The 22481-nt window shown below is 45.0% G+C and overlaps 1 protein-coding gene across 2 annotated transcripts in view; it reads right to left on the reverse strand.

Moving 5' to 3' along the window:
• RYK (receptor like tyrosine kinase) overlaps positions 1-21404 on the reverse strand; it is a 53806-nt gene extending 32402 nt beyond the window's left edge. For both annotated transcript variants that reach the window (XM_066556419.1, XM_066556418.1), the window contains exons 1-5: positions 21107-21404; positions 4860-4981; positions 3066-3165; positions 2614-2748; positions 378-434 (exon numbers count right to left, since the gene is read on the reverse strand). In XM_066556419.1, the coding sequence (XP_066412516.1) occupies positions 378-434; positions 2614-2748; positions 3066-3165; positions 4860-4981; positions 21107-21404 (712 nt within the window). The remainder of the gene's footprint in view (positions 1-377; positions 435-2613; positions 2749-3065; positions 3166-4859; positions 4982-21106) is intronic.
• Positions 21405-22481: the final 1077 nt, after the last annotated feature.

The raw sequence follows: 22481 nt of genomic DNA on the forward strand, positions 1-22481 counted from the left end.
CATTTTGGGTATTATGGAGCCACAGTCAGCCAATGATATTTCCAGCTAGAAGAGGAGGAGGAAACTACCTCATTCTTTTCCTTCAATAGTGATAAATTGAAACAGCAAACCAGACAGGTCCCAAGGTCAAGAAAATAGATCAGAGCCATGTACAGAAACCAGAGCCCCTAAGATGTGATACAAAAGTTGTTACAAGACTTGGAATAGGGTTTTTTCCTCTTCACCAGTTAAAACAATTAATTACCAGAAACCCACTGCAATACTGGGTATAGTACAGACTACCTGGGGATTGTTTTCATAGGGAAAGCTGTGGAATCAAAGCACATAAAAAGTTTTTCAGTTTTTAAACCCCAAGTTGTACATTCAGGATTACTTACAGATAGCCTTGCTGCTGTTTTTTTCAGCTGTTGGAGATTTGACTTCTGGTTCAAGCTCTAAAGAGATGAGAGAAAACCATGAAGTTTGGAGCACATTTATTATCGCAGCCCTTCACATTGGCTCAGGTATGGAAAAACAGATCTGCTTTTCCAAAGGGAAGAGCTGATTCAAGGACTACACTAATCCCTACATTTCCATTTAAACACCTAACCAGGTAGAATTAAAATCACACTGAAACACATGTTCAGGGAGGCAAAACTTGAACCCACTGAATCCTTGTAAAACCCTACAGCTTGTCCAAGGTCCAAAGCAGCAGAAAGAAGAGGTACAGAGAATGTGTTTGCTAAGGCACTAAACAAAGACCTCACAGAATCAGTTCCTACAGCAGAGAAAAGCATTGCTGGGATGTTCAGTGAAGACTACCCTGATCTTTTGGAGGAAATCCTGGCTCCAGTCTAATGTGGCTCACCCTAGGAAGGGGTCAGAGATGCAACCACAAGCACTGTGCCTTCTCAGCTGATGCCGGTCAGGAGTCAAAGAGTTAAAACAGAAGGATGGAAAAGGTGATGTCCATTTAAATACTCATAAATATGCAAGTGAAGGCAGGAGGACAACAGCTCATGTGTGGTAGCAGTCCTTTAGAAAGTGGGCAAATCTTCACTGAGCTTACTCTGAGTCTGGGTACCAAGAGGGGCAGGGCAAACCTGGGCAATGCAGGAGATGCCTCCAGATGAACCCTCCCAGAGGATCTGCAGGCAGCTGAGGGAATCCCATGGATTTCTGAAGCTGCACAGGCACAGTCCCGCTTGCACACCCCCCTTCCTGCTCTCAGTTGTGTCCAACACAGCACAGCCCCTTCCCACTCCTTGTTGAGCCAGTGCAGCTTAGGAAAAAGTAATCAAAGGGAATTAAAAATCAAAGAGTTTTTCTTTTTTTATCCCTTTTTTGAACTTGAGGAGGAGCTATCAGGAATGCCCTGAGCAAAACCACTAGCAAGTTCCTGCATATTCCTAACTTATGCATTAAATTCAATCAGAAAGCCCCATATGCTCTACACCCATCAATACACACCAAAGAAAGACTTTTTTTGGTTTTAGGAAGCTGCAGAAGTTTCTGTAAGGAGCACTTCTGATGGTTCAGGCAGTGGCTCTGTCTCATCCCCAGTGTGGCGCTTCTGGAAAGCTCCATCACACATCCACAGCTCAGTAAGCTGTGAATGGCTCAGCAGGGCTGACTTCCCCCACTTGGAGTATTTGAAAAAATACCCAGGAAAACATGAAATAAAGGTAAAAACATCAACATTATCAGCCAGACCTCCATTTTACTAGAAGGAGAAACACACTTTGAATTAAGAATGGTCTTCCTGAAGAAAGGAACATGAGTATCCCAACATTATGTGCTACAAGGCATGGTTGACTCTTCCATCCACACCTTCCCCAAGCTCATCCTTTGGTATTTATACTCAAGAAAAGTGATAAACCCCTCTTTGGAAAGACAGCTACTGTCCTCAAAGGCTCCAGGTAAGCTGAACAGAGGCAGAAAGAGCATGCAAAGAGAGAGGTGGCCATCCCCAAATATTGCCTAGGAGTGGAATACCACAGGCATTTTTAAGGAGGGTACAGCTCTTGGAATTCTCCAAAATAATCTTCTCCTGATGCCTATGAAAATACTAGAAAATCCTAGGAAAATTCTAGAAAGCAACAACAGTAAATAGGAACAATCTAAGAATAAATTATGCTTGCAAATTCCCAAGTGGTAACACAGAAGAGTCAATTAAGGATTTCCAAAATCTGGATTATTTCCCAAGATCATTTTGTACTTCACATCTAACAGACTAACACCTCCTACACTCACTACACAGCTAATTTTATCACAACTGATAAACTAAGTAGATTTTCTTGGTAATTTTTAGAACAGTTTGAATTCTCAGAATGTGGCAGCTTTGAGGGAACTGATTTCTTCTTTCCAAACAGAGAGAAAATGTTTTTTGTTACATATCCATTAAAAGCTCAGTCAGTGTAGTGGAACTCTTGGGGAAAGTTGGTTAAAGCAGAACTTGATGAATGAACACAAGTCCTCATTCCTCTCTGAAAGGCAGGATTTTACCTGGTTTCTTCCAATCCTCCCCAAAATTCACTGTTTTATTCCTGTCCTGGATCATACACCATCCCACTCCCTTTTCCTATCATACTTAAACAGTAAAAACTTTAAAATATCTGAAACTTAATCTCTTACTCTTGTAGCACATTTTCCTTCGTTTGAAATTTAAAACTGTGATGTTTTTGGAGGAATTTATTGTTAAGTTGAGCTGCATCAGTATTGTGACGTCAGAGTCGAGTCTGCCGGTGCAGGAGAGTTCGACACGGAACACTGTGAACACAAAACAGGGGTTACAGGGGAGTGGGGCACTCTCAGACTCTGAGATGACATTTAAATAAGGGCCTTTTGAGATTATGTTTATGAAGCACATTATAAACATCATAAATTATCACATTATAAAGAACTCTATACTAAGAAATGCTATTTCAGTCTTCACGCCTCATCACTTCAGCTACTAGAGCATTAAAGGATATGGATTTTAAATTAATTGTTGTCAGTTTTATTAAGTGTTCACAGATCACTAAAACTGCATTTGTGGCTAAATGACCATTATTCATCCATCAGCTGGATGGGGGTGGGGAGTTTACCTGAGAGGGTGCGAGGAACTTCTCCTTGAAGAGAAATGTTGGCCTGGGGCAGAGCCATAGCCATGGGATCATGGACCTGAAATCCCAGTTTATACTCAACCTGTAACAACAGATGGGAGAGAGAAAACACATCAAAAATCTGTTCTGGAGTATAAAGAAATGCAACACCCCTCTTCATAATTCTTCTTGAAAATAAAAACCCATATATTTTTTTTCAAGGAGTGCTGGTAATTTTAGGCATCCATATTCCAAGTTTCTTAGTGACATTTTAGTATCAAGACTTTTGTGACAGTTCAAATGAAGAAAGCCAAAACAGAAGCTACTCTTGAAATCATTCCTTAAACTCTGGGGTAGAATTCAGAGTGCTTGTATTAAAAAAAATACTCCACAAATTTCACTCAATTATACTTTTAAACTTGTTCAAAAGTCAGTTTGTTAAAGCTGCTAGAATTCAAAAAATTCCCCCTCCCACAGTCAGTTTAACAAACAAAACCGCTTAGAAATAGTTTATTCAACTATAGTCAAGATTTTGTTTCCACTTAAGAAGCTGACTCTGCAAACATTCATTAAAAAAAAAAGTACAGGATCTACTCTAAGTCATAAGCTCCTCTTGGAAATTCATCCTACCCCTCCACTCTCAGCTGAATCAATTTGTTTGACTTTGTGCCAATAGTTAGTTTTTCCCCTTTTCTAAAAACATAATATGGTTCATTTCTGTTATCAATTTATTTTTAATCAAGATGCCAAGGGAAGAGACACAACCCTGTTTCTGAGCTCCTCCAAGTTGCACTACACCAGGTTAGAGAGGAGGATGCTGAGGGATGGAACCCCAGGAATGGGAAGCTCCAAAATTCCTCCTCAGAATTCCCAGCCAGACCCAAGGAAACACAGGGCAGGGCCAGCAATGCAGGGAGCCTGGGCTGAAGCTGTGACAAAGGAACTCCTCTCAAATGACAAAGTGACTGAACTGCCACTGGGCATGTGGAATATGGCATCAGAGCTGGCTGGCACTCAACCCAACTCCACTGCAGGCCAAAAGTCACTCCTCTTAACAAGTTACACCTCAAAGGGAAGAACAATGGCAGGAGGAAGCTTCAGGACCTGCACTGGTGGACTTGTTTAATACTACTGCTCCTGCTGCAGCCTTTCCTACTTAAGGGCAGAAGAAGAACCATCACTCAGGTTTAAAAGAACAGAATGAACATCTGGCAGAGACTAAACAGATCATTTCATATATGAAAATAAATTGTTAAGTAACTGGAAATGTTTCAGATGTAAGAGCATACGCAATCTCTCTGACAGCTGCTGCTGCATGCTCCAGGCACAGTGATTAAGTGACATAAAAAGCCTTTCCATTTAATCAGGGCTCAGTAACAACACACTGGATGCTGCTTTTATAGACTCTCCTTGTCTCCAAGCATATGTTTCTAGAAATCTCTACAACAATTGCTCTACATATGATTGCCAGAGGCTTCAGATCATGGCTGCCCTCCTGTGTGTCCAATGCACCAAGGGAAGAGATTCCACAGACAGTGGCTTGTATGCATACATGGACCTTGCCAGGAGCAAGAAGTATAAAATACTTTGAAATAAGTGTTTCAACTTTCTAAAATAAGGAGCAGCTTGGACGTATGCCATCTTAACTTATTGCCTGCAGTCATATAAATAAGTATTTTGCACCTTGCATATGCTAATCTTTTCAAAGAAAAAGGCCATTAAATGATAGCAGTGAGTATTCACCAAGCAGAAGAGCTCATGTCTCCAGTACCCAGAGCAGAAGTCATGCCTGCTCACCTTGGATTTGGCATGCCAGGTGAAGTGGAGATTGTTGGTCTCGCTGGGTATCAGGAGATTGAAGGACAAGGCATAGTGATTAACCACATCATTCCTCACATAAGACAACTCTGCATCCAGACCTGTAAGAAGAAAGAGAAGAGTAAGACAAAGAAGAACAGGACTAAACACATTGGAACAAGCAACTTTCAGGACCAGCAGCTCCACTTATATCCGCATGTTTAAGCAAACACTTCCTCCAGCCCATAAATTCCAAGGCAGGTTTGGAGACCAAGGCTCACAGCCAGCAGCTCTCACAGAGTGCTCCAAAACCTTACAGAGCAATCACTTCAGAGAGGTGCCACAGCCTAAGGAACAGGTAAAAACTGGAATGCAATGGAAGGAAACACAACTTTTCACACAAACATCCAGGAGAGTCATTACAGGCTCTCCTGAACATCCCCTGTTCTGCTTCTGGGAATCACAGCTCGTTTTATTTACAACTGTGCTCACTCAAACCAAACAGTTCTGGATTATCAGTTGGTTAATCACAGGTAATTCCTTCTGGAATAGCTCATTTCTTGAGCCTGAGACACCTAGGCAGTATGGGATTAGCTTCAAGGAAATTAGATTACAGAATCACAGAATGGTTTGGATTTAAAACCCCTGCCACAGTTTAATCACAGGTACTGGGGGTGGTAAGGGGAAGAACCCCAAAGACTGGATGCACGAAAGGAATCAAGATAATGGAGTAATCCCAGGGAGAAATGATCTCAATGAGATGTTGAGCAGAAAAAGCTGCAGGTGCTGCTCGAAGTGTTTAATGTAAACAGCCTGAGACAGTTCTTGTACACACAGTCCCTATTTCCACTTAAAAATAAATGGGAAATGCAAAAACGTATCCACCAGCAAAAGAGGGAGGAGGGAGAAGCCCACACAGCCCCAGAAACAAAACAGAATTTTGAAAACACATAAAAGCAACAGCAAACTTCAAAAATCCCAGCCTGGATCATTCTTACATGTCGACATGTTTACACACGAAACCCAACTCAGAGTAGGCCAACACAGGAGTGTGGAGAAGAGCTCACAACTATCAGACACTTGGCATTAGATCCAACCAAGATGGGAAGGTTTAAAGGTAGAATTTTCATTCAAATGAATGCCATTAAGTACAAATAATTTTTAAAATTAGGGAAACAATGTGAAACAATGCAATTGGAACAAGGAAGCTGCCTCTGGAATAAGGAAAAGCTTCTCTTGTTGACAAATGGTCCCAGCAACCAGAGGTTCACAGAAACAATTCAAAATTTCAGGATGATAATCCTTGATTTAATAGAAACTTTGTAGAGGATCTGGTCATTGTAATCAAATGGGTACACAGCAATAAAATTGCCTATTGCAAAAACCCAGTTTCCTAAGAATAATATAAAATGCAATCGTAACTGAAGCTGCCAGAAGTATCTTAATGTGCAATATCATCCAAAGGTGTACAAAACCAAGTTACCCAACAGAAAATCAAACCTCTAAGCTTTAATAGTGGTACAACACTGAGTAATTGATGTCCATTTTATAGGACATCAATGTTTTGTGCCTGTACTGCCAGAAAAAGCTCCACACTAATAGGAGACACTAATTATATGAATTTCACAAGCAAAATGTAAGAGCTTGATGAGCATCAATGCTGTGTTGTATTCAAAGTATTATGCTTCAAGACTGGCATAGAAAAATAATTCCAGAGGTTTTGTACTACAGCTCTGAATTTCTACGAAAAGGCAGAAGATTGTCTGGCTCAGAGTCCTGGTCCCATCAGGGAGCTAAAGAAACTGCCTAGGGAAGGACTCAAACCCAAGGACACAATGACACTTTACCAGCAGACCCTCCGTGCTTCCAGTGTTTGTGGTCACAAACTTCAGGGAGTTCCTCAAAAAGGTTGGAGTGGGACCTTTTAAAAGGGGCTGGAGTGCCAGGACAAGGGGGAATAGCTCCCCACTGCCAGAGGGATGGGATATTGGGAAGGAATTGTTCCCTTAGAGGGTGGTGGGGCCCTGGCATAGGTTACCCAGAGAAGCTGTGGCTGTCCCATCCCTGGAAGTGTCCCAAGGCCAGGCTGGATGAGGCTTGGAGCAGCCTGGGTTAGTGCAATGGTGTCCCCTGCCCATGGCAGGGTGTGGGATTGGATGGGCTTTAAGGTCCTTTCCCACCCAAACCTTTCCATAGTTCTGTGACTAAACTCACAGGCAGTATCTTCCAATCTCTTCTCACTAGATAGTTTTTCTCCTAGGAATCTGGGTCAATGTTTTCCCCAAGCCTGGAAACAGATGGATACACCCTTGGGAAATGTTAGTTTCAATACAGCACAGTCATTTCCCCTTTTAAGCTTATCAATGATTAAAACATTTCCCCTCTAGCACATCTCTTCCAATCAGTGAATCAGACAAAATTCCTTTTCCCATGCACAGCTAAGAACCAGGGTCCTCCCCAGACAAGCAAGCTCCCATCTCCCCAGCTCCAATCCACCACAAGACAGATCTGCTTCCAGACCATCCTTCCATTTCTAATTTTTCATCCCCTCACTACCTCCCCGCCTCAATCCTGAATTCCCCAAGCACTCTGTCTGTATAATTTATCTCAATCAGGCCAGCAAAACACACAGAACTTTGCAGCTGAACCTGCCAGTGAGAAAAAGCCCCAGCCTGTGCTGCAGGCAGGCAGCCAGGCAGGCAAGTGTGTTCTGCAGCCACAGGGGAGCCCAGGGCTGATCCTGGGAGCTGCACCAGCCCTTGGGGAAGGCACTGGGAAGGTACAGCCAGGTCGGGAATCACACAGGGCACTGCAGAGAACACCAGTGAGAGCCAGAGCTGTGGTGTGGGATCTGAGTCTCACCGGGACAGCTGAACTCAGAACTGCTTTAATTCTGCATTTCCCCCTTTTCCTTCAGACTTGCAAACTTACACAAGCCTGGCAACATTCCTTATTTAAGCCTTCAGCAAGCCAAGTGCAAGGAGTCAAGCTGGTACTATGCAGGGAGAGAAAACAAGTGGGGGAACACTCCTCAGTGAGTTGAACTCCCTGGATTAGTGAGGATGCCCAGGAGCATCCCACACTGAGGGTGAAACTGCAGCAGCACTTAGATGGAGCTTACACTAAAACAGTCCTGTGACTTCATCAGATGCTGTAAGGTTTTTCCAAAGCATGCTTTGGACTTGGGTAGCTTAGAAAAATGGTATCAAATGAAGCAGGTCACTGCCAATACACAGCCTAAAGCAGCAACCCCAATGTTTCAGTTTTTTAGTGTAAATCTCTTCCAAACTCAGCAGCAGCATAACATGCAGCAGCTGAGGTAGCAGGCTGCAGAGGAAAAGAGAAACAAGTTCTAGTTTCTCAGTTGTTTCAGATTTCAAGAATGCTCAGTAAACTACTAAACCTAAGCCTCCTTACTGGTGGGTGAGGGGAGGGAAATGAGAAATGAGAAAATGTCATTCTGCAAGATGCTGGATTCCTCTGAAGGTGCTCAATTCTTCCTTTGCACTATGTAGGGTAAATCCAAGATGGATTTAATGTTTTATATCCTAAAAGGAATAATAAAAGGAGAAAACAGGTGGCTCTAGGAGGAAAACACAGATGCAACACAAACAGCTACAGGAAATTGGCAGGTCCTCAATAATTTTCTAGGCAAAGTGGCAAAACATAAAGAAAGGGGAAGAGACCCCTACAAAGAAAAATCACAAAACACAGATGAGGAAAAGCAGCTTCTGTTGGTTTAAGCAGAATATTGGTGATCAATTCTGACCAGTTTGAAAAGCTGGGCTGCAGCTTTGCTTTGGCAAAGCTCCCTAAACAAGTCCATATGCAGACAAGGCACAGCACAGAAGGATCTGGTTTCTCCTTACTTGGACTTGACTAACCTACACCAACACACATGAAATCAGTTCAGAGCAATGCTCTGCTGGATTTCGAGGCAAAACCACCAACCTTTTACCCAGGCAACCTCTAAATCTCATTATTAACTTCCCCATCTTTGTACCTTGGGCACAGACTTGAAAGAATAAATTAAAGTTGAAGGCAAACAAAAAGGTAAATTTAAGCAGCAGCACAGAGAAAGTCTGTCATTCTTTGCACTGTTTAACATAACAAAGCATCTGAAGAAGCTCAGAAAGGAAGGGGGGAGGCCAACTTTCATTCCTAGATGCCAAGGATGCTGGGCAGCCCTTGTGCTCGTGACAAAATTGAATCATGTCAGCCTAGCAGCCTAACAAAATACTTCTTTTCAAATGTCCTTCTGCAAATACAGTCTAGCTTCAATTCTTTTTTTTTTTTTCATTTTAAGCACAATATACAAAAGAAACTTGCCTCTGCCATCATGGGAAAAGTGGGTTTTATTTTTATGAAGAAAATATATCCTGCAACATGCACCAGTATTAACATATTCTTCTTAAAGATGACAGCAGTGTTTAAAAGTCTCTTACCTGAGTTTCCACTTTGTTACTAAATCACTTGAAATCTCCGTAACATAATTCTGGCAGATTTCTCTTAAATGGGGAGATACAAAATGAGTGTGCAATGCAAGAGTTTCCCATTATATTTGCTGCTTTGCAAGAAGCAGCATTTCATTAACAGCAGTCTGGTAACAATAGCTCACAATTATCTGTCCAGTGGCTCCCCAGCAGAGAAATGACTGAAGTTGGGGGTTGTTTTCTTAATGCTCTAGTCTGTAATTTAAAAGAGTTTCTTCATCAGCAGCTGAGAAATCTCTGCAGTGTGACATCAAACCACCATAGCCCACCCAGAGCAGAGCCACTCCTGATCCTGACTCACAGCCACTGAAACCAATTAAAGGCAAGATTTACACAGTTCAGTGAGTTATGATCTCTATATAAATATTTTATTTGTTCTATTATGCACTCCAGAGAATGAGGCCTCTGCTCCTGAGCTGCTCATGTGGGTCAGTCCTCTGGCCACAGCAGAAGTTTCCACGCCAGGATGAACACTCATGTGAGAGAGGACAGACCCCAAGGTTCAACACCCCTCCAACACCACTCCCTCCCAAGCCTGCTTATCTCACCCCACAAACACACTGGATTCTCCCAGCACTGGATAACTTAGCTTGCTGAAAAAGACAGCTTCTTTTTACCTCAATTTTCCTTTCATTTCAAGTGCACCGCCCTAAGTCTGAAACACTGACTTTAAATGCTAAACTTTGCTGGTTTTGCAGCATGTTCTGCAAATGTCCACTGGAAAATACAGCCCAAACAGAAGGAAATGTGACTGCAGAATTAAAAATCAGCTCTTGACTACTGAAGCTTCTTTTCTTTTTACAGGGCAGAAAGAACACGTTCCCAGAACAAGCCTTATTAGTTTGAATGTGCTTAATTAATTCAACAATCAGCTTTGCCCAGGGCTGAAACTACAGCTGGGAGTTCAAAGATACAAGGAAAAAAATGCAAACTGATCCACATGGATCGATTTAGTTTAGAAAATAGCAAACTACTGGGAATGCAATACTAAACCTCTGAAAATACTGACACACAAAAAACTACTTACATCATATTTGTGCATATCCAGTGTATACAATAATAAAGTGAATTTTGTTTTAATAAAACAAGTAACTGACCACAGCCTTCCACCTGCATTTTTACTTAAGCTTTCCACAAAGCTACAGTCTGTCAGTTAGAGCTGCTGGGCAGGATTTTGGGCTGAAATACTTGTTTTTTAAACACCTTACACGTTGGGAGTCTGTGGAAAAGATGACTGATGAAAAATAAAACAGGGCAAAAACAAGTTAAAGCTTCAGCAGCATGGAGATGATGAAGAAGCAGCTTTTCAGTCTCCTAACACAGGCACCAGGGACTGTCCAAGGATGGTGATCAGTGTCAAGCCAAGAGATAAAGCAGCAGCACAAACCCAGCAATACTCACACCTCTGCAAGCTCACCCAACTCCAAGGAGCAGCAGCAGAGGGAACATGGGCTGTGGTTATTGGTTACCTGGGCAGAGTTAACTTCTCATGAGCTGGAGGGGGAATACAACGTGCAAGGCATTCAATTTGAGGAAATACCCAACATAACTTCAAGGCAATTAATGCATCCTTGAAAACCAACCAAGACTCCCCGGCAGGAAATCTTAGCAGGAAGCTCCCCAACATCCAGCAAATGGGAGAAAAACTCTTCGCTGAGAGCTCTCATTAAGTCCTTGTGAAATCTTCACAGGCAGTTCACCCCCAATTCACCTCATTGATACTGTTAAATACAATGTGCAAATTCAACACCCGGGGCAAATGGGATTTTTTCCACTGAAAGGCCTTTTGCAAAGTCAGAGGGAGGACTTCACTTCCACAGGAAGAAGCTCCCCTAGGAGATGCCACCTGCTGAAGTAATCAATATTTAACTCCACCCATACTAAATAGAAGATATTTATTGTTCCTATGACCCACCTGCTTACCATTTATTTGTCTCTGAACAGCAACAACTACATTTCAACCACCTGCTTGTTCTTCTCTCCTTCACCTACAGAAAAAAAAAAATCTCCACTTTTCTGCTAGGTAGGATATAAAAATGTCTGTAGAAATAGTTAAATGACCCTTCTTAATGGGGAGATGGGGAAAAACCTAAACCAAAACTGTTTATCTCACCTCAGAACAAACCACAAGTGAACTCTGCTCCTGACAACACCTTTCTAAATGAAATTTGGCCACTGCAAGAAAAAAAAAGAAAACCTAGAAAACTCACCAGAACAGCAGCCAGGTTGCTGTTAGTAGGCAGGATGGTGCACATGAGTTACCTGAAGCACCAATTCCAAAGAAAAAATGCAGCAGAGATGAACGAAATGGATACTTGGAGGCAGAGGAAAATTAGTGGCAAGGATTTACACACAGGGCAAGGAGAAATGGGACAAGTGAGAAGAGGAATGGCACAGGTACAGGGTTGGAAGCAACTGAAAGGAAACTCAGTAATACAAAAAATAAATCTGACTGTGGAACAATATAAAAGAACTTTATTCTTAAGTGTACTTATGAAATAAAAAATTAACTTAGCAGCTATGGCAAATCTCATAATTACTGCAATACGAAGTTTGATGCTCCTTTTGAATTAGAATGAAAGCAAACACTGAAAATAGAAAAAAGGTTCCCTTCTCATGAACTGCAGCTGCCAAGAGCATTGCTCTCAAAATAAAATCTCTGATCAAATGCTCAGTAGTTCCCCAAAGCTTTGGAAGGGAGCTGCTGTCACCTTCCCAGCTAAAACACCAGCTCACAGGTATGCCAGGTGCCATTTGGGCTCGTGATTAACATGTGTTTGTGGTGTTTCAGTGTCACCTACCCAGAGAAATTGTGCCATTGTATTTTTATTTCATTTAGTTACAGCCATGCACCCACATGTTGATTTAGTTATCCCTGTAGACAAGACCCTAAGTCACCTCCAGAACAGTGTCTGGGCCAGTGCCAAGGCTATTCAAGTAATGAGTACCTGACAGAGCACAAATAAATTTAATATTAATTACGAAGAATAGACACACCCCCTCCCTCAGTGCATCATGTGGGAAATGGATTTATATAAAATATTTTAAATTTGATTGAAGGTTCATATAGTGTGTATTTGTATGTAAATTTTGAGATGAAGAAATGTTGATTTAGAAATGTTATGGAATAGGATAAATATTGTTGAGAGAGAAACAGAATTAGAAATAAGTTTCAAAAGGTGGTTTTGTAAAAAAGATTAGATATTTTAAAGAAAGATATTTTAGTAGTATTTAGGAGAGGTAATTTTAGATGATTGATTTTAAATTATTTGTAGGATAGTGTGGTAAAAGTTGATAGGTTAAGAAATGTTTATAGTGTATTGTAATTAAGAAATAGTTGGGTTTTGATTGTAATGGTGTGAATTGTAACATTTGTATTGTTTTATATTTTATATGAGACTGAAAATGGAATAAAAGTTTTTAAAACACCAAAAAAACCACTTCAGATCCCTCAGCTTTGAAGTCTGTACTGCTGGTTCTGTGCCCAAAGGGATTGCTGAAGGGATGATGGACTGTCCACATCTTTTTGAGATGCTCTGAACACTTTGATCAGAGTGATACAGATTGTTTAACACAAAACCAAGCTCTGAACAAACCAAGCCAGGTCTGTTCACTCTTGTGGCCATCTCTAAACCTACAGAGCTTAGTATTTTTTTCTTTTATTAGGAATTACTCTGCAAGGCCATCAACTTATTTCATAAAGGCCCAACCAGATTGGAGAGGATAACCATCATTAGTTTATCAGCCTGCTCTAGCTTTCCAAGCTGCAGCTCCCATGCTTGTGCTCTGCTCTTTCCCAAGCAGCGTGCTGAAATCAATATTCTGGTTAATTTAATTACAGCTATTCAACACCCAGTAAGTGGCAGGGAAATTCTAAAGCATCACATTAGTTTCATGCTGTTGCTTCTGCTCCCAGCTCTCTGGAGCAGTCAGTGCAAATATGTGAGTTATCCGCTTGAAAGAAGGACAAAGGCAGCGATGGAAGAGGAATAATGCCTTTGAAGCCTCTGCCATCGAGCCCTTTGTGCCATCACAAGGCATTTGCAGAGAGTGTTAGCATTCATCCCGACATGGGAGCTGCTGGTGCTGCTGCCATTCTGGGGGAAAAAGGGAAAAGAGCTCAATTCAACAGGCACAACTCATTAAATGCACTTCAGCCTGTACTCCCTGCTCTCATGGCTGAGACCTCGAGTAGGATTCAATCCTGCACACTAAAGTACAGAGGAGTAAATCTGACTCCACTGCAAGGAAAGTAGGAGCCTCCACGATATTCCAGTCTGGAGAGTTTCAGGTAGGAATTAGTCATCAAGTCATTTCACTAAAGCTCAGCACAACCGTGAATCAACACATTTGGAATTTGTCTCATTAATTCAGCTTTTCCAGTATCCAAACACAACTGTGAATAGCAGAAGGGGAGGAGAAAAACACAAGGCTTCAAGCTTTAAAATAGCCAGGGTGTACAGTACAGCTGCCTCCACAGCTCCCACTCTCAGGAAAACACCACCCTGGGATTTTCTGTGCCTGTGAACATGATCCCTATCTCCTTTATTTCCCTCTTCGCGGGTGGTGTTTAGGAGCAGTTTCGGTCCCTGCCTTCCTCTCAGTATCCTGAGCCTTTCTTGCTGGCTTTTCTCATGCATGCAGGGAGCTGTGCCTCCATTTCCTCTCTTTCGTTTCCATTCTGTCTGTGCACTGGAGGGAGAAAGAGACCAAACAATCAGCAGTGATAAATAGGATGCTGCCAAACAGAATGCAGGTGTAAAGTCCTCCTCACTGCAGTGAGGAATGCAGCTTCGGGAATTTTTCCCCTCATCACCACCAGGACAGCCTTCAGAGGTCAGGTTTCTTCCAAGTCCCTGACACACAAATGTTACAAGAGCCACAAACATTTATCACTAGACAGACCTTGGCCTCTGGGGAGCTGAAATGGCTGTTTCCTCCCAGGCCTGAGCACAGACAGAGCTGCACCAGGCAGCCCAGCTGCACTCCACCCCTGCAGTCCCCCCTGAACACAGATTTCCAGAAGGAAAGAGCCTTCTCCAGGCAGGATTCAGACAGAGCCCTCAGCACTGTAAATCCCAACACATCAGCTGATGTGGTAAAACAGGATTCAGAAATCAACCACCCACCTCAGCAATGCTGAGCAGATCAACACACACAAGGCCTGAAATTTATTTCAGACTTCTGCCTTAGTGGCATCACAGAATATGGTTCAAAGCAATCCTAATCCAGGCCAGAGGCTGCCTCCTCTAGGAGGAAGGCCTTCCACTGGCTATTTCAAGCTTCTAGAAGCTTGTTCTTCTGCAGGTTTGCAAGCTTTACCAATATTGCAGTGGATTATACAATTTCACACATCCCCAAAGAAATGGCACTGTTGTTAGAAGTGTGCAAGCTAAAGGGGAGGTAACAGAATGGAAGGGGACAGAGGAGCCCCAACTGCAGCTCATTCTCAGAAGCCCCAATATGGACATGAACCATGTCACTGGGTCAAAACAGACAGACAGACACCCAGGCACAGTGGGAGGCTCCAGAAGGAACACAGGTAAATCAGACAGACAGACACCCAGGCACAATAGGAGGCTCCAGAATGAACACAGGTAAATCAGACAGGCACAATGGGAGGCTCCAGAAGGAACACAGGTAAATCAGACAGACAGACACCCAGGCACAATGGGAGGCTCTAGAATGAACACATGCTGCTGTAGGGAACTTGTCTCAACCTGCTGCTGCTGCACAGCCCCAAAGATCTGCCTGTCCCCAGCCCCACAGCTCCAGAGCAGGCTGGGTACAACTCACCCACAATCCCAAACCCACCGTACTGCACACCCATCACAGTCTGTCAGTGAGCTAAAGGACTTTACAGAGCAAGGTAACAGAATTATTATCCTAAAAACAGCACCTGCACTTCACTGGATATATCAGAGCATTTTCAGCAGTTCAGTTTTGTTTCAGTGTGTGGTGTCTGCCAGGATTAGAAGTACACTTTCCATCCAGGTGTGCACCTATGTAAATCTTCCCTTTCTACTGGTGCCATGAAGTGGGATTTTGTACTCCTGCAAAGACAGGCATGTGGAACACTGAAAAAGTACAGCCTGCAAAAAGCTTCTGTTCTTCAAAGCCAAGCACTTAAAAGCTGTGAAATGAAGATTTCAGAACACATATACAAGAGAACCTGAGCCTGAACTGTAACTCTTGTACCACACACACACCTGCTTCTATACCTTGGGGTACTCAAACATCTGCTCCTTGGGGGACATCTCCTTCATCCTCCTGCAACCTTAGAGGCTCTTTGCTGCATTTTTTCCAGTACCTGTGAGTTCCCCAACTCCCATGGAAAATGATCTTGGGTGCTGCTAACAGCCCTCACTGAGAGCACAGCACTGGCTGGCTGGTGGTGCTTCAGGCTGTGATTCTGTCCAAGGCAGGCTGAGAGGGATTTTAACAAGGCCCTGAAGCTTTTCAAGAATCACAAAGAATACACACTTTCAGCTCCCTTTCATAACAATCAGGCAACAAAGGAACAAGAGGATTTCCAGCCACTATAGATGCTGTGCAAGTACCATAAAGCACTTTTGATGGGAACTCCTGTCTGCGGCCAACTCCCCAAAACAGTGACATAACAAAGATGTTTCACAGTATAAAATGAAGACAATTATCATCTGCTGCAACAGGATGATGCTTAGACTCCATTTCTAACATACAACACTGAATCTGGCCTCTAATTTCCCAGGACTCTGCTCAGCCCTGGTGAGAGCACACCTGGAGCACTGGGCTTCCCAAGAGAAGAGCCACAGAGCAACAAGAGAGGGTTTAGTGAAGGACCACAAAGGGAATTAAAGGAACACCTCTACCATGAGAAGACACTGAGAAAGCTGGAGCTATTCAACCCAGAGAAGAGCTGGCTTGGGGGGATCTCATCAATGTATATAAATATACAAAGGTGTGTGCAGAAAGGATGGAAGCAGGTTCTTCCCACCAGTGCCCAGTGAGAAGATCCAAAAACCAGGCACAAAGTGAAACACAGGAGGGTCTGCCTGAGCAGCAAGAAAAACTCATACAGAGAGGGTGACTGAGCACTGGCACAGGCTGCCCACAGAGGTTGGGAAGTCTCCATCCTCTGAGACATTCAAAAGCTCCTGCATGTGGTGCTGGACAAGCAGCTCTGGGTGGCCCCGTTTGGGCAAGGGGTGGGACCAGATGACCTCCAGAGGTCCCTGCCAACCTCAACCACCCTGTGAGTCACCACCTCAATTTACAAACCAAACAAACAACCCTCTGCTGTAATAGATTTTGCATCGATGGTGCATCTTGCAGCCAGACAACTCGTTTTAGTAAACTGCACAATGGCTTTTAATGAAATTCTAGAACACATAAGTACAAGTCACATAAGTGAAATTAATTTAACTCTGTAATTGAGTGAGTGCAAATATAAAACTAACAACAGACAGCATTCAGTGATTGCTCAGAAGAAACTAGGCCAGAGAACACTAAATTTGGAAACTCAATGTAAACATTGTAGGACTTCTGACTTTAAAATTCCCCTGCAATTCTAATTTAGCCCCCTGTATACATGCATTCTGATAGCCCTTAGTTACACAATAATGTGGTGGTATTTTCCCCCCATGGGACTAAAGTCTCAGTTAACATCCAGACCAGACTCCTAAAAAGATCCAGAGCCATGTGACAGGAGGGCTATCCACAAGACCAATTTCACAGCTGAAAGGCACGTAGTCTCCAAAAAAAACCCTGCAGGGACAGAAAGGGCTGTCCTCACTGCTTAAGCACCTTCCTGCTGCCATGAATGCTGCAAAAGAACAGCATGCAATGCCAGGAAAACTGCTTAAGCCAAGTTTTCACAGGCAGCTATTGATTCTGGTCCTCAGAATCAGAGGGTAGAACCTGTGAGGCTGAACTGCTGGGAACTCACAATCAAGGTCTAAAAGATACACCAGGAATGCACAAAGTGCCAAATAACATCGTGTTCTGAAACAGATTAGATCCAATCCTTAATTAGTAAAGTAAGCCATCTATCTAATAATAAGGAGTATTTTCTACCTTATTCTCTAAACCTTAGATTTGTACCTGCAAAACAGGGATGTACCAGCCTTCACATCCCAGGATCCTGTGAAAGCAGAACAACGGAGCATTTCAACATGGGGCAAACACCACACTCTGACTTCATGGGAAAACTGCAATGAAAGTCACTAAATCAAGCAGAGACCTCCTACTGAGAAACTCATCACTAACTCCACACCACCTGCATGGTCAGCACCACAGGGTGGTCACTGGAAAAAGGGACAGGATCAGGTGGTGCTCTCACACCTGTACAGTCACTATCTAAGACTAACAAAACTTTCTTCAGGTCTAAGCATAGGCCCAAAAAAGGGTCTCCAGATGAACCAGCTCTAAAAAGCTACGGATGACGGTGCTAAGAGAGTTCACAGACACCCCTAATATGGTTGTGGTGCTCTGGATGTCTCTCCCCAAAAAGCAGCAATTCCCTTCCTCCTCCCCAACTCCCCCTCACTCTGTACCTCCCCACTGCTCTCACCCTGACACCTCAGGGTCCTGCTGCCATCGCTGGAGTCACCTCAACCAAGTCCCCTCAGCTAACTCCTTCCTACTCCATTCCCTTTAGTGCTGAATCCTGCCTGGTGTAAGTGGAATCTGACACATTCAACTATGTGAAAACCACAGATTATTTTTCCCAAAGGCTTGTAGTCTGGATGGCTGGGAATATTTTCCATGGGAATGGCAAGGGATATTTCTGACAGAGACACCATATGCCTGCCTTACAGCAAGTCCTGCTTTCAGACCCTGAGAACTCCACAGTGTTTCGAAATAAAAATCCACCTCACACAACAAGACGAGCCAGTTTCCTCTGGTTTTCTTCTACATAAAGTCCTGAAGACTACAAAACAATTCCTCCTAAGGCAGACACATGGTCAGAATTCCACAGCCCGACGGTGGAAATCTGGCGTGAGCACACAGGAAAGGAGCAGGCAGTTTTCACTGTAAATCACTGTTTCTGTCCTTCCTCTGTGCCACAAAGAACAGCAGCCACAAATAATCTGCAACAAGTTCCTATTTCACTTCCAAGAGCCACAGCCTGATTAAAACACAACCCATGGTTCTGCAAGACACTGAACTCTGGGTCTGGGGAAAGCAGCAGCACCAGACACTCCACTGAACCGTGTCAGCCTGGCTGATGGAGAGACCACATGGGGATATGGCCCCACAGATTTCCCACCAGACCCTGGGATGCTCCAGCTCTGCACTGCTGTCTGTGACTGATTCAGCAGCCACACGTGGGCTTACATTTATTCCTAATCAAGCTTGTCACCTAAAGATGCACAGGGGTGATATTTAGAAGCATGAAAACAGCACGGGCTGTAGTAACTGTAGTAATTCCATGTAACATTTGGGTTTATGAGAAGGAAATCTGAGTGTTTCTGTTCAGCCACAGCAAGACAGTAGCAGACACGAGATTGTTTAGAGACAAAAGGTGAAAGAATCCAGTTTCTATTAGCAGCTTCAGTGAACTTAACACTTCACTTCACAAGCAAGCTCATTTTCCTATCCCCCATGACTATCCCAGCATCTGCTGAACCACAGCTTTTCTCAGGGAAGTTCCAGAAGCTGAACCCCCTCACTGCCCTTTGCAAGTTCACACATCAGTACGAGACCTTAAAGCATGAACTTGATTATATGTAAACCTGTAAATCCCAATCAGATACTAAAAAATGGAACATATGAAAAGCTGGCTTTGTTTCCAGAATCGTGAACACCTGGAACAAAACTGTTTGTCCCTCTGGATTTTTTTTCTGCCAAAAGAATACACAAAGTTATTGATAAATTGGCCTGTGTCTAAATGCCTCCTTAAGCTACACCTCACCTACAGCCGAGGGCACATGTAGAGATACCCTAAAATAAAATCTGCTCATGCCAACAACACAATTTAGATTGTGGAAGTTTAGTTTGCAACACATTTCCAGTGATTTGAACCCCACTAACTGAAGGAAGTCCCAGTTTACCTCCACATTAGATTCCAATTTATCTCTGGGGTCACAGAGGCAGAATAGATCATTCATGTCAGATACTAAAATGATATAAACCAGTCACAGAGTAGTAAGTGATTTCAGCCATGTAGTAATAGACACCCATAATGGAAGCTAGAGGAAGAAATTTAGTTTAAAAAATAGTAACAGCACATCTTGCCTCCTCAGTTGCTACTCCATGATGAATAATTATGCCAGTGGGCCATAGAAGCTTGAACAAATCCAACTAACAGAGATTTCAGGCACTAGACAGGGGAGAGCTCAAACCTTACCATTCAGTACTCCCAAGATTAACTACTTATTTAGAATCCCAGCTCAGCAGCAAGCCAGACATTTTCACCCTCTATCTGTACCAGAGCATCTGGCAGCAAGCATGTGCCACGTACAAATGACAACAGCAGGACACTGATCACCAGGGCAAACCATGAGGGAAGAATGTTTACAGTGTTCTTCAGCACCCAGATCCCCTGACTTGGGTCAGCTGTGTGCTCACGGAGTGCAAATTAACTGCAGATATTTTTATTTTGTCCATTTGACACAAATAAAGTCTTGCACTGCCAGTTTTCCAGCTTGCAGAGATACAGGGCACTTGGGAAAAACAAATCACTGGGGACACCCACAGATTTGTTTTGAGACTCCAGCCACCAACTCTAAACAAGAGCCTATGGAAGGCAAAGCCTACAGAAAACAAATCTTTGTTTAAGTCAGACTCTCCAAGCACAGAACTCCTGTGAAAGCCTTCCACAGCGGGCCAGATGGGGGACTTCAGGAACTGCCTCCAAGTCCTTGCGCAGCAATTGTCAGCCTGCCTAGAAATTAAGATTCCTTTCACACACACACACCCAATTATTGCCAGGTCTCCTCTCTGCCCTCTGCATGTCACTTGCCGGGCTAATTAAATCATGGGCCTGAGCTCACCTCTCCCAGGGCTTACCCTGCTCCCACAGGACACCATCCCCGGTTGCTCCAGTCTGGGGAGCCCCTCACCATAAGGGTGAAGCCTTTTCTTCCCCTAACCACACACACACACAAAGCAGCACAGAGACCCCTTTGACTCATCTATTCTCACCACGACCCCAGTCCTACAAAACCAACAGATCCCTGGGACCACCCATCCCCATCCCAGTCCCATAGGTCCCCATCCTCTCCTAAGCTCCAGGTCTTTCGTCCACACTCACAACCCTTTCCATCCTCCTCTGCACCCCCAAATCTGCATCCCACAGACATTCCCCGTCTCCTGGACCCCCCAGCAAAGCCCTGGTCCTGCTGACACCCACCATCCCCACCCCAGTGCCTGACCCCCAACCCTCCCGAGCCCCAGCTCCTTCATCCCTGCTCGCAGCCACTCCCACAGAACCCACACAAATCTCTGGATTCACCCATCCCCACTCCAGACTCACACACCCCCATCCTCTCATGAGCTGGAGATCCTTCATCCCCACTCACAGCCTCCCCAGCATCCGAGATCTGTTTCCCTCCCAGCATTCCCACAGACATCCCAATTCCCCCCGGATCCCACAGCCACCTCCGGTGCTGCTAACGCCCATCATTCCCAGTCCAGTCCCACAGCTCTCCATCCTTTTCCAACCCCCTAAACTTCCACCCCGGCCCGCAGAACTCCCCTGAGCCCCTCCTGAGCGGCCGGACTGCCCCCGCCTCAGCCCCGCATTGCCCCCGGGCCCCGGGGCGCACTCACCGATCAGCTGCCGCACCTCCTCCTCGCTCAGGTAGATGCTGAGGCTGGGCCCGGGGCCGCTGGGGGGCCAGTCCGGGGCATGCGGGCCGAGGCCGGGCTGGCCCTGCACGCCGGCGGGCAGCACCAGCAGCAGCAGCAGCGGCGGCGGCGGCAGGAGGCGGAGGAGATGGCGGCGCGGGCCCCGCACGCGCGGGCCCCGCACCCGCCGGCCCCGCCGCGGCCCCGCGCCCGCCTCCCCCGCCGCCTCACGGGGCCGGCCCCGCCGCCCCCCGCCGGGCTCCCGGCGCCGCGGCACCATCGCTCCGCGGGGACGGAGGGACGGACGCAGGGCCGGGGGGAAGCGGGCGGGACCCCCCCGCCCCGCCGGACCCTCGCACGGCGCGGCCGCCGCCAGGCCCCGCCCCGCGCACGCGCCGCTCCCGCCGCCGCGGGCGGCCCCTGAGCGCGGGCGGGAGGGGCGGGATCCCCCTCACGGCTCTTCCCGCCTCTTCCCGCATCCCGCCCGGCGCGGGAGGAAGAGGAGGAGGGACACAGAGCATCCCCGCTCTCTGCGTAGGGCCCGTCACGGAATGACAAAATCACTGAGGTCGGAGAAGACTTCGAAGACTGTCGGGTCCGAGCTGTGACCGATCCCCACCGTGTCACCCTTCACCCATGGCACTGAGGGCCACATCCAGGCCTTCCTTGGACACCTCCAGGGATGAGGACTTCAGACCTCCCTGGGCAGCCCCTTCCAATGCCTGGCCACCCTTTCCATGATGCCCAATATGAACCTGCCCTGGCACAGCTTGAGGCCGTTCCTTCTCTGTGGCATTCACATTCTCTGGAAAAATCCCTTCACCCAGGATTTTTCTCCTGGGAAGCTGAGAAGCCTCAGAGAAAAGGGAAGCAATTCTTATCTCATTTGCTTCTCCTTTGTTTTGCCCCTTTGGAATGTGCTTGGAGATTGTTTACCCACACGTGATTGTTTCATTGGATTCTGGTATGAGTCGTTTTGACTCATTGGCCAATCAGTGCCAAGCTGTGTTGGGACTCTGGAGAGAATATTGAGTTTTTATTATTATCTTTTTAGCATTCTGTAAGTGTCCTTTCTGTATTCCTTAGTATAGTATAGTATTCTTTAATATAGTATCATAAAATAATAAATTAGCCTTCTGAGAGCATGGAGTCAGATTTATCATTCCTTCCTTCATTGGGGCACCCCACAAATACAATACTTCTTATCCTGTCCCTGTTCCCTGGAGCAGAGCCTGACCCCACCTGGCTGCCCCCTCCTGTCAGGAGTTGTGCAGAGCCAGAAGGGCCCCCCTGAGCCTCCTTTTCTCCAGGCTGAGCCCCTTTCCCAGCTCCCTCAGCCACTCCTGGTGCTCCAGAC

This window comes from Molothrus aeneus, chromosome 10 (assembly GCF_037042795.1).
Source record: "Molothrus aeneus isolate 106 chromosome 10, BPBGC_Maene_1.0, whole genome shotgun sequence".
In the NCBI taxonomy this organism is placed as follows: Eukaryota; Metazoa; Chordata; class Aves; order Passeriformes; family Icteridae; genus Molothrus; species Molothrus aeneus.